The 12,559-nt window shown below is 45.3% G+C and overlaps 1 protein-coding gene across 2 annotated transcripts in view; it reads right to left on the reverse strand.

Moving 5' to 3' along the window:
* Window positions 1-12,559, reverse strand: part of POU6F1 (POU class 6 homeobox 1) — a 37,161-nt gene that overhangs the window by 15,894 nt on the left and 8,708 nt on the right. For both annotated transcript variants that reach the window (XM_084223518.1, XM_084223517.1), the window contains exons 3-4: window positions 12,287-12,380; window positions 1,262-1,430 (exon numbers count right to left, since the gene is read on the reverse strand). In XM_084223518.1, the coding sequence (XP_084079644.1) occupies window positions 1,262-1,430; window positions 12,287-12,340 (223 nt within the window). In that variant the 5' untranslated portion in view covers window positions 12,341-12,380. The remainder of the gene's footprint in view (window positions 1-1,261; window positions 1,431-12,286; window positions 12,381-12,559) is intronic.

Below are 12,559 nucleotides of genomic sequence, written 5' to 3' on the forward strand. Positions count from 1 at the left end.
GTACCACAGTTATGAATATGCATTTGCATTTTGGGTATTCAGTACTTGTATTGAATTGATATCTATGGATATCAAAATCCATAGATCAATATCCATATTGGGAATGGGATGTTCCAGAGTTATGAACATGCATTTGCATTTTGGGTATTCAATACCTGTACAGATAAAAGGGCTCTGTAATCACCTGTAAATCACAGTGTGTATTTGGGAATTATCCCACAATAAACATCCACTTTCTAACTCTAAACTGTCAGAGAGTTTTTGGATATTGGTACTAGATCAATATCCATATTGGGAATGGGATGTTCCAGAGTTATGAATGTGCATTTGTATTTTGGATATTCAATACCTGCACAGATAAAATCACCTGGAAATTGCAGGGTGTATTTGGGAGTTATCCCGCAATAAACACACACTTTCTAACTCCAAACTGTTACAGTTTTCCTCCGTCACAGTTGGATATCGGTACTAGATCAATATCCATATTTTTTTAATAAATCACGGGGAACTGCCGGGAATGATCCCGGGAACGACAGACCAGGGGAGAACGATCCAGGGGAGGGAGACCCGGGGAGAACGATCCAGGGGAGACCCGGGGAGAACGATCCAGGGGAGGGAGACCCGGGGAACCGCTGGGGACGATCCCGGGAAGGAGAGACCCGGGGGGAACCGGGAATGATCCCGGGAATGGGAGATCCGGGGGGAACCGGGAACGATCCCGGGAGAGAGAGACCCGGCGAGAACCGGGAACGATCCCGGGAATGGGAGATCCGGGGGGAACCGGGAACGATCCCGGGAATGGGAGATCCGGGGGGAACCAGGAACGATCCCGGGAATGGGAGATCCGGGGAGAACCGCTGGGAACAATCCCGGGAAGGAGAGACCCGGGGAGAACGATCCAGAGGAGACCCGGGGAACCGCTGGGGACGATCCCGGGAAGGAGAGACCCGGGGAGAACTGGGAACGATCCCGGGAATGGGAGATCCGGGGAGAACCGGGAACGATCCCGGGAGAGAGAGACCCGGGGAGAACCGGGAACGATCCCGGGAGAGAGAGACCCGGGGAGAACCGGGAATGATCCCGGGAATGGGAGACCCGGGGGAAACCGGGAACGATCCCGGGGATGGGAGATCCGAGGAGAACCGGGAACGATCCCCGATCCCGGGAGAGAGAGACCCCGGGGGAAACCGGAACAATCCCGGGAGGGAGGGACCCGAGGAACCGGGACCGATCCCGCGAAGGGGGGGTGGGGGTCTCTCACCTGCCGCCTCCCCGCCGGTCGAGCTCGGGGCGCTGGCGGGAGCGTCCTCCACACTTGGGGGGGCCCCCTGTGCCGGGGACCCCCCCGCTCCCTCCCCGGCGGTTTTGGGGTCCCCATCCACCCCCACCTCCAGCACCCGGATGGTCTCGTGGCTGGACATGACAATAACCTGCAAACGAACCCCAAAATTAGCTCCAGGTGCGTCACCCCCCGGCCGTGTCCCCCGGGGGCTCCCTCCCGCCTCCCTGGTTTTGGGGTGCAGAGCCCACTCGGACCCCCCAGGAGCGAGGAACGGCTGGGGGAGTCCCAGCCCCCCAACAGCTCCGTGCTTTGCTGTGAGCCCCCCAGCTCCAGGGGCACCCCCGGCCACACCTCGAGGAGGTGAAAGGCTGCCAGGGGCACCCCCAAATTTACAGCAACCCCACACCTAAAGCACGCCCTTACCTGCAGCACCCCCAAACCTACAGCAAAACCTCCAGAGCTGCAGCACCCCCAAACAGAACCAGCACCCCAAAACAGAGCCAGCACCCCCAAACAGAGCCAGCACCCCAAACCTAAAGCACCCCAAACCTACAGCAAAACCTTCACAGCTGCAGCACCTCCAAACGGAGCCGGCACCCCCAAACAGAAACCAACCTTCCTTCCTTCCTTCCTTCCTTCCTTCCTTCCTTCCTTCCTTCCTTCCTTCCTTCCTTCCTTCCTTCCTTCCTTCCTTCCTTCCTTCCTTCCTTCCTTCCTTCCTTCCTTCCTTCCTTCCTTCCTTCCTTCCTTCCTTCCTTCCTTCCTTCCTTCCTTCCTTCCTTCCTTCCTTCCTTCCTTCCTTCCTTCCTTCCTTCCTTCCTTCCTTCCTTCCTTCCTTCCTTCCTTCCTTCCTTCCTTCCTTCCTTCCTTCCTTCCTTCCTTCCTTCCTTCCTTCCTTCCTTCCTTCCTTCCTTCCTTCCTTCCTTCCTTCCTTCCTTCCTTCCTTCCTTCCTTCCTTCCTTCCTTCCTTCCTTCCTTCCTTCCTTCCCTCCTTCCCTCCTTCCCTCCTTCCCTCCTTCCCTCCTTCCCTCCTTCCCTCCTTCCCTCCTTCCCTCCTTCCCTCCTTCCCTCCTTCCCTCCTTCCCTCCTTCCCTCCTTCCCTCCTTCCCTCCTTCCCTCCTTCCCTCCTTCCCTCCTTCCCTCCTTCCCTCCTTCCCTTCCATTATAAATACATTTTAAAATATCAGCTTTTTACAGATTTTAAGATTAATGCTGTATGTATAATATTTAAAATGAATCCTATATGTTATGTTGGAAAGTTATGCTGCATTAATCTCTTTTAAGTAGTGCAGTAAATACAGTTTTTAAGCTATAGCATAATAACAAAATAGAAACAATGTGATGTAAGAAAATTTTTGTAAGCAGCTCAAGGAATGGAAAAGATAATCAAGAAATTCTTCCCATTGTCCCATCTGGATAGAGATAACAGCACAGACACCGAGGTCCCCAGAGCAGAATTATTGCCTCCTTATCAGGACAGCTCAGACTCCGAGGAACCAAGGCTGATTTACAAGTTGGGGGGAGCTAAAATTGAGCAGGAACGCCCTGGAGTGAAGGGAATGTTTGAATCATGCATGAGATCTGTGGACATGCAGCAGGTCAGTGCTTTTAAGGGTTAATCCTTTGGCACAGAGCAAAGCACCTGGACACCCACCACCCTCTGCTTTTCATTTTCTCTTTCTGTCCTAACTTTGATCGTCCAAATTCCTATTGTCCTAATTTTTAGTACTATTTTTATTGTTATTCTCATTACTAAACCCATTAAACTTCTAAACTCATTCATTAAACTTCTAAAATTTCAACACAAGTGGTCAGTGGTCAGTGGTCAGTGAGGGTCCCTGGGGTGGGTGCAGTGGTCAGTGAGGGTCCCTTGGATGTGGTCAGTGGGGGTCTCAGATGTGGTCAGTGAGGTCAGTGAGGGTCTCTCAGACATGGTCAGTGAGGTCAGTGGTCAGTGGTCAGTGGTCAGTGAGGGTCCCAGATGTGGTCAGTGGTCAGTGAGGGTCTCAGACGTGGTCAGTGGTCAGTGGTCAGTGGTCAGTGAGGGTCGCAGACGTGGTCAGTGAGGTCAGTGGTCAGTGAGGTCAGTGGTCAGTGGTCAGTGGTCAGTGAGGGTCCCAGACATGGTCAGTGAGGTCAGTGGTCAGTGGTCAGTGAGGGTCCCAGACGTGGTCAGTGAGGTCAGTGGTCAGTGGTCAGTGGTCAGTGAGGGTCCCAGACATGGTCAGTGAGGTCAGTGGTCAGTGGTCAGTGAGGTCAGTGGTCAGTGGTCAGTGGTCAGTGAGGTCAGTGGTCAGTGGGGGTCCCAGCCGTGGTCAGTGGTCAGTGGTCAGTGGTCAGTGAGGTCAGTGGTCAGTGAGGGTCCCAGCCGTGGTCAGTGGTCAGTGGTCAGTGGTCAGTGAGGTCAGTGGTCAGTGAGGGTCCCAGCCGTGGTCAGTGAGGTCAGTGGTCAGTGGTCAGTGAGGGTCTCTCAGCCGTGGTCAGTGAGGTCAGTGGTCAGTGGTCAGTGAGGTCAGTGGTCAGTGAGGTCAGTGGTCAGTGGTCAGTGAGGTCAGTGGTCAGTGGTCAGTGAGGGTCCCAGCCGTGGTCAGTGAGGTCAGTGGTCAGTGGTCAGTGAGGTCAGTGAGGGTTTCTCAGACGTGGTCAGTGAGGTCAGTGGTCAGTGAGGGTGTGGTCAGTGGTCAGTGAGGTCAGTGGTCAGTGGTCAGTGAGGTCAGTGAGGGTCCCAGCCGTGGTCAGTGAGGTCAGTGGTCAGTGGTCAGTGAGGTCAGTGGTCAGTGGTCAGTGAGGGTCCCAGATGTGGTCAGTGGGGGTCCCAGCCGTGGTCAGTGAGGTCAGTGGTCAGTGAGGGTGTGGTCAGTGAGGTCAGCACCGCTGTTGGGGCTCCTGCTGCCCCCCAGGTCTCTGTGGGGTCTCTCTGGGGTCTCCCCTGGCACCGAGCCCAGCTGCCCCCATGGGGGTGACACCGACCCTGGCTGGGGACAGGGGGTGGCACCGCCAGGGTCACTCAGAGCTCGCTGTCCCCTGTCCCCAAAGGTCATTTCCTCCCCTGGCTCTGACAAGTCCTGACCTCCCCGGGTGGTGGGATTGCAATTCAAAAAAGGGGGAAAATCAGAATTCCTGGGGGAAAAGGACGAGATTTCCCCCAGCTCCTTGGGCACTGGGGGGTCTCACCCTGCCAGCCCCACCAGTCTGACCAGTCTGACCAGTCTGACCAGTCCTGAGTGGGGAGGGCGCTGGGTTTGCAGGGGAGGCTCCCAGGTTACCCCGGGATTTGGGGTGGCCGCTCCACCAATGCCAGAATTTCACCAGAAAATGAGTTGGGAATTGAATCAACCCTCAGCTGATTTCTCCTTTTCCTGCTTTCCAATAACCTGGGCTGAATTTTCCCTTTTCCAGGACCTGATGGAGCTGTGTGAGACTTTCTCCTGTGCCCAAAAGAATTAGTCAATTTAATAATTTTAGTGATTTTTATTGTGAGCAGCTTGTTGGGCAACTAAATAGTGCTGGGATTATCTACAGCAGACTATTCCATGTGCTGTCAGTTTATTTATTTATTTATTTATTTATTTTTGCTAAGTTGTTTTTGTCTTTTTTTACTGGAAAAAAAAAGAATGGTGTGGGAAAAGCTTTTATTTTTCTCTTAGGTTAAATGGTTAAATGTACATTTATCTTATGCATAAATTTGTCTCAACTAATTGAAAATCAGGGAATCGAACCAAATTAAGCCTGGAGTCAGTACAAGCATCAATGAATGTTTGGAATCCTGCAGCTGCAGGAATTTGTATCAGTTTTGCCTCGGAAGGTTTTAGATTTGGGGCGATTTTGGCTGAGTTTTTCAAAGTTAGGGACAAGGGGATGAAATGACCTTGACAAAAGAGAATGAAACGTCCCCAGGGCCACCCCAGACAGGGCTGCAGAGGGAGCAGGGGACAAACACCAGGAATCTCTGGAGGAATGAGGGATTTGCCTTTCCAAACCAGCCCTGGCTCTGCTGGGGGATAAAACTGGGAGATAAAGGAACAATGGGAAGGATTCCAGTGATTGGTGAATGGAAAAAGAGATTTGATTTTATAAATAAACTTTGGGTTTGCTGATAAATGAATATTGAGAGATGAGAGAAACAATGGGGAAGAAAAAACCCCTAAATTCCATAAGAATTAAAAATTAAAAGGGAGGGTTGTACATTAGAGGGGAATCTCTGGGATCAGGTGTTCTGGGGAGTCTGAACCTCTCAGGTACCTCAGAAATGGGGAAAAACCCCTAAATTCTGTAAGAATTAAAGATTAAAAGGGAGGGTTCTACATGAGAGGGGAATCTCTGGGATCAGGTGTTCTGGGGAGTCTGAACCTCTCAGGTACCTCAGGAATGGGGAAAAACCCCTGAATTCCGTAAGAATTAAAAATTGAAAGGGAGGGTTGTGCATTAGAGGGGAATCTCTGGGATCAGGTGTTCTGGGGAGTCTGAACCTCTCAAGCACCTCAGGAATGGGGAAAAAAGAGGGAAATTGGGATAAAGAGGAAGCTGCATCCTCCGAAAATCTGGAATGCCCCACGGCCTCTCCCTTTATTGGGATAAAGCCCAAGGGCTCCTCTGGCTCCTTTTTGGGCACAAACCTCTGGGGTTTGGGGGTGAATCTTCCTGACACACCCAACCCCTCCTCTGCCAGGAAAACCCTGCTGGGAGGAAAGGTGGATTTGCCTTTCCAAAGCAGCCCTGGGTCTGCTGGGGGATAAAACTGGGAGATAAAAGGAACAATGGGGAGGATTGCAGTGATTGGTGAATGGGAAAAGAGATTTGATTTTATAAATAAACTTTGGGTTTGCTGATAAATGAATATTGAGAGATGAGAGAAACAATGGGGAAGAAAAAAACCCCTAAATTCCATAAGAATTAAAAATTAAAAGGGAGGGTTGTACATGAGAGGGGGATCAGGTGTTCTGGGGAGTCTGAACCTCTCAGGTACCACAGGAATGGGGAAAAAAGAGGGAAATTGGGATAAAGAGGAGGCTGCATCCTCCAAAAATCTGGAATGCCCCACAGCCTCTCCCTTTATTGGGATAAAGCCCAAGGGCTCCTCTGGCTCCTTTTTGGGCACAAACCTCTGGGGTTTGGGGGTGAATCTTCCTGACACACCCAACCCCTCCTGAACCACTCACAGACGTGCATTGGAAATGATAAAACTTTCCTATTAACTGTCCTAATTAATGGCTTTAATTAACTTTCCCATGAATCACCAGCCCTCAGCAAGGTTTGTCACCAAATGCTATTTTGGGGAAGTGGCTGAGCCTTGGAGCTGTGCTGAAAATGCACAAATCGATGGTTTTTAATAAAAAAAGCCTGGACAGGGAGGTGTTTTTGGTAGAATTAGGTGTGAGGAATGCAGGATTTATGGAGCACAAGGGCATTCTGCAGGGATAGAGAAGAGACACAGGCAGTGTCCTGGAACTCTCCCTGGCTGGGAAAAAGGAATTAAAGAGACTGAAAATGGGAATGGACCAGCAGGAGAGGAGAAATCAATAACCAATAGAGGATGAACTGCTAATTAATGACAATTCTGTAATTTATAGCCCATGGGCACAAATTTCTTTGATGGCTGAAATGTGGAATTAGTGAAAAGTTTTGGAAATGTAGAAATAGTGAAAAGCTTTGGAAATGTAGAATTAGTGAAAAGTTTTGGAAATGTAGAAATAGTGAAAAGCTTTGGAAATGTAGAAATAGTGAAAAGTTTTGGAAGTGTGTGGTGAGTATGTGCAGAGCAAGCTGAAGAAGTTTGAAATTAAAAAGGATTCCACTGACTGACGAATGGAAAAGGAGATTTGATTTAACAAATAAACTTGAGGTTTGCTGATAAATGAAACTGGGTATTGAAAGGTGAGAGAAACAATGGGGAAATCCCTAAATTATTAATGTTCCAAGGATGGCCACCAGGCTCTGGGTGTCCCAGGCTTATAGAAACACATTACAATATTGGCTTTTTGCAAATATTAAATGGATTTATATGTGTTAAAGTAACTTTGCTATAAATACATAGTTTGTGTTTCTGGTGTTAATTAAGCTTAGTCAAGCAGCTGATATAGGAACACATTATAATATTGCAAATATTTTGCAAATATTAAAATATTAAAATTATAACTTTGTTATAAAGATATAGTTTGTGTTTATTAATTAAGCTCAGTGCAATAGCTGATATAGGTACACATTATAATATTGCAAATATTTTGCAAATATTACAATGGATTTATATGTGTTAAAATAACTTTGCTATAAATATATAGTTTGTGTTTCTGGTGTTAATCAACCTTAGTCAAACAGCTGATATAGGTACACATTATAATATTGGCTTTTTGCAAATATTACAATGGATTTATATGTGTTAATGTAACTTTGTTTTAAATATATAGTTTGTGTTTCTGTTGCTAATTAAGCTCAGTGCAATAGCTGATATAGGTACAGACTATAATATTGCCAATATTTTGCAAATATTAAAATTATTTTAATATTAAAATATTAAAATTATAACTTTCTTATAAAGATATAGTTTGTGTTTGTTAATTAATCTCAGTGAAATAGCTGATGTAGATAAATATTATAATTTTGGCTTTTTGCAAATACAAAAATGGATTTTATGTGTGGCTGTGCAGGTTTTGGAGCCTGTTAAAGTAACTTTGTTATAAAGATATAGTTTGTGTTTCTGTTGCTAATTAAGCTCAGGCAATAGCTGATATAGGTACACATTATAATATTGGCTTTTTGAAAATATTCAAATGGATTTATATGTGTTAAAGTAACTTTGCTATAAATATATAGTTCGTATTTCTGGTTAATTAAGCTTAATTAAGCTCAGTGCAATAGCTGATATAGGTACACATTATAATATTGCAAATATTTTGCAAATATTAAAATGGATTTATATATGTTAAAGATATAGTTTATGTTGACAAACTGTATCTTGACATATATAGTTTATATATGTCAAGATATAGTTTGTGTTTGTTAATTAATCTCAGTGAAAAAGCTGGTGTAGCTACATATTATAATTTTGGCTTTTTGAAAATATTAAATGGATTTTATATGTGGCTGTGCAGGTTTTGGAGTCTCTATTAAAGTAACTTTGTTATGAAGATATAGTTTGTGTTTCTGTTGCTAATTAAGCTCAGTGCAATAGCTGATATAGGTACACATTATAATATTGGCTTTTTGCAAATATTAAATGGATTTATATGTGTTAAAGTAACTTTGCTATAAATATATAGTTCGTGTTTCTGGTGTTAATTAAGCTTAGTCAAATAGCTGCTATAGGTACACAGTATAATATTGGCTTTTTGCAAATATTACAATGGATTTTATATATGTTAAAGTAACTTTGTTATAAATATATAGTTTGTGCTTGTTAATTAATCTCAGTGAAATAGCTGATGTAGATACACATTATAATATTGCTTTTTGCAAATATTACAATGGATTTTATATATGTTACTTTGTTATAAATATATATTTTGTGTTTGTTAATTAAGCTCAGTGCAATAGCTGATGTAGATAAATATTATAATTTTGGCTTTTTGTAAATTTTAAATGGAATTTTTATGTGGCTGTGCAGGTTTTGGAGCCTGTTAAAGTAACTTTGTTATAAAGATATAGTTTGTGTTTCTGTTGCTAATTAAGCTCAGGCAATAGCTGATATAGGTACACATTATAATATTGGCTTTTGGCAAATATTAAATGGATTTATATGTGTTAAAGTAACTTTACTATAAATATATAGTTCGTGTTTCTGGTGTTAATTAAGCTCAGTCAAACAGCTGATATAGGTACACAGTATAATATTGGCTTTTTGCAAATATTACAATGGATTTTATATGTGTTAAAGTAACTTTGTTGTAAAGATATAGTTTGTGTTTGTTAATTAATCTCAGTGAAAAAGCTGGTGTAGATACATATTATAATTTTGGCTTTTTGCAAATTTTAAATGGATTTTATATGTGGCTGTGCAGGTTTTGGAGTCTCTGTTAAAGTAACTTTGCCATAAATATATAGTTTGTGTTTCTGTTGCTAATTAAGCTCAGTGCAATAGCTGATATAGGTACAGACTATAATATTGGCTTTTTGAAAATATTCAAATGGATTTATATGTGTTAAAGTAACTTTGCTATAAATATATAGTTTGTGTTTCTGTTGCTAATTAAGCTTAGTGCAATAGCTGATATAGGTACACATTATAACATTGCAAATATTTTGCAAATATTAAAAATATTTTAATATTAAAATATTAAAATTATAACTTTGTTATAAAGATATAGTTTGTGTTTATTAATTAATCTCAGTGAAATAGCTGATGTAGATAAATATTATAAATTTGGCTTTTTGCAAATATAAAAATGGATTTTATGTGTGGCTGTGCAGGTTTTGGAGTCTGTTAAAGTAACTTTGTTATGAAGATATAGTTTGTGTTTCTGTTGCTAATTAAGCTCAGTGCAATAGCTGATATAGGTACAGACTATAATATTGGCTTTTGGCAAATATTAAATGGATTTATATGTGTTAAAGTAACTTTGCTATAAATATATAGTTCGTGTTTCTGGTGTTAATTAAGCTTAGTCAAACAGCTGATAAAGGTACACAGTATAACATTGCTTTTTGCAACTATTACAATGGATTTTATATGTGTTACTTTGTTATAAATATATATTTTATGTTTGTTAATTAAGCTCAGTGCCATAGCTGATGTAGATAAATATTATAATTTTGGCTTTTTGCAAATTTTAAATGGATTTTATGTGTGGCTGTGCAGGTTTTGGAGGGTGGATTGTGCTGGGATGGGGTAACACCCAAGGGACACAGGTGAGCTCACCTGAGCAGATCTGTCAGATATCAGTGCTGGGCAGAGTGCCATTGTGTGGCTCTGTGCAGATATTTACTGTGGGTATGATGTTGTATCGATTAGTGGTGCTGTATTAACATTTTAATGGCATGGGAAATGTAGTTTTGTAGTTAAAAGGTCACTTTTGTGGTTAAAATAGGAACTGTGTGTGGGGGATATTTTTTTAAAGAAAGGAATGAGGCGCTTGCACTGAGACAGCAGCCCCAGGACACCTGGATCTTTCATGGAAAGAGAATTTATTGCTCAATTATGAGGAGAAAGGAAATTCTTCCTGCCTGCTCAGCCCTGCAGAGCCGCCAGGACTCAGAGGAAGGAGCTGACCCTGCCCGGACAGAATCCTGGCTGTGAATGGAATTCCTGCATCCTGCACGGGGGTGTGAATGTGCAACAGGCTGCTGCTGTAAGGGTTAATCCTCTGCTAACGTGGGGCCTTTTTTGGGCTCATTTTGCCCAGAAAGAAGTACCCACACTGTCCATAAGTCATTGTTTTTATTGCCTTGTATTGTCCTAATCCTAATTGTCTGAGTTATTATTGCTGTTGTGAAAAATGTGTATTTTGTGATTGGCTTTTCACAAATATTCAAATGAATGTTATATGTGTTGTGTTAGAAAGTGATGCTGTATTAATTCTCTTCAATAGAGTGTTAAATACAGTTTGAGGTTATAACAGAATGTTAAAATAGGAACTGTGCTGTGTGGGATACTTTTTTCCTAAAGAAAGGATTCTCACTGAGACAGCAGCCCCAGAACACCTGGATCTTTCAGAGAAAGAGAATTTATTGCTCCCTTACAGAAGAAATGAACGGATTCCTGCCTGGCTCAGCCCTGCAGAGCCGCCAGGACTCAGAGGAAGGAGCTGACCCTGCCCGGACAGAATCCTGGCTGTGAATGGAATTCCTGCATCCTGCACGGTGGGTGTGAATGTGCAACAGGCTGCTGCTGTAAGGGTTAATCCTCTGCTAACGTGGGGCCTTTTGGGGCTCATTTTGCCCAGAAAAGGTACCCGGACTGTCTGTAACTATTTGTTTTTATTTTCTCATATTATCATAATTCAAATTGTCCATATTATTATTACTCTAATTATATTGCTATTTTTATAACCATTTTATTATCATTAAACTTTTAAAACTTTTAAAAACAAGTGATTGGCGTTTTTCACAGCACTCACCCCCTGAAGGCAGCGAGGGCCAGGGCCCAAAACCGGAGGTGATAAAGAGAAGGAGCTAAAACCGAGCCAAGAAACAGCCCGAGGAGGGGCTATGCAAAACACTTCATTGAATATGCAAATTTATGCATATGACAATGAATATGCAAAGAGATGATGTCAGGGAAGGGGTATTTAAGGGGAAGGTGACGGTGTGGGCTCGGCTGATGCCACAATCACCTCTGCTCTGTTCTCCTTATCTCCTACTGTCCTTCATTAAACTGGCGATTAATTAATGATTAATTAAACCTGCCTGTTCTACCTGACCCTGTATGAACCCATCGAGCTGGCACCCCAAAACCTGCAGCACCCCAAAACACAGCAGGTACCCCCCTGCTGCATCCCCCCCACACCCACAGCACCCCAAAACAGCGCCCCACACCTGCAGGGTGTCCCCTCCAGCCCCGCAGGTGGGGTGCAGGGCCAGGTGAGCCCCCCAAATCTCCTGCAGGTGTTCCAGCCCATCCCAGGGCACACAGGGGGCGTCCCACCCCCGGCCTGGTTTTGGGGTCCCACCCCTTAGCCCGGTTTTGGGGTGGGGTTCCCACTCCAGCCCGGATTTGGGGTCCCACCCCCGGGTCGGTTGTGGGGGTGAGGGTCCCATCCCTGGCTCGGTTTTGGGGTCCCACCCCCAGACCCGGTTTCGGGGTGAGGGTCCCAGTCCATGCCCGGTTTTGGGGTCCCATCCCCGGCCGGGTTTTGGGGTCCCACCCCCGGCTCAATTGTGGGGGTGATGGTCCCATCCCTGGCTCGGTTTTGGGGTCCCCCTCCCCAGCCCGGTTTTGTGGTGGGGATCCCACCCCAGCCCGGTTTTGGGGTCCCCCTCCCCAGCCCAGTTTTGGGGTCCCACCCCAGCCCGGTTTTGGGGTCCCACCCCAGCCCGGTTTTGGGGTCCCAGCCCGGTTTTGGGGGGCCCTACCTGCTCGTTGACCGTCAGCAGGGCCTCCTGGGGCTGCCCCGGGCACGGCTCCATGGTGGCCTGGCACAGGTGGGAGGGTCACACCTGCCACATGCTGCACGAGGGGACAACGAGGGGCTGTCACCAACGGGCCCGGGGGTCCCTCTCAGCCCCTTTGAAACCCTAAAAACCCGGGATGGGCCAGGTGAAGGCGCCTCTCCGGAGCCCAAAGGGATCCCCGATCTCCAGGTGACACCTGGCTGCCCTCCCAAGCCCCTGGTGGTCCCAGACGGT

The sequence above is a fragment of the Fringilla coelebs genome (genome assembly GCF_963513975.1).
Source record: "Fringilla coelebs genome assembly, chromosome: 30".
Lineage (NCBI taxonomy): Eukaryota > Metazoa > Chordata > Aves > Passeriformes > Fringillidae > Fringilla > Fringilla coelebs.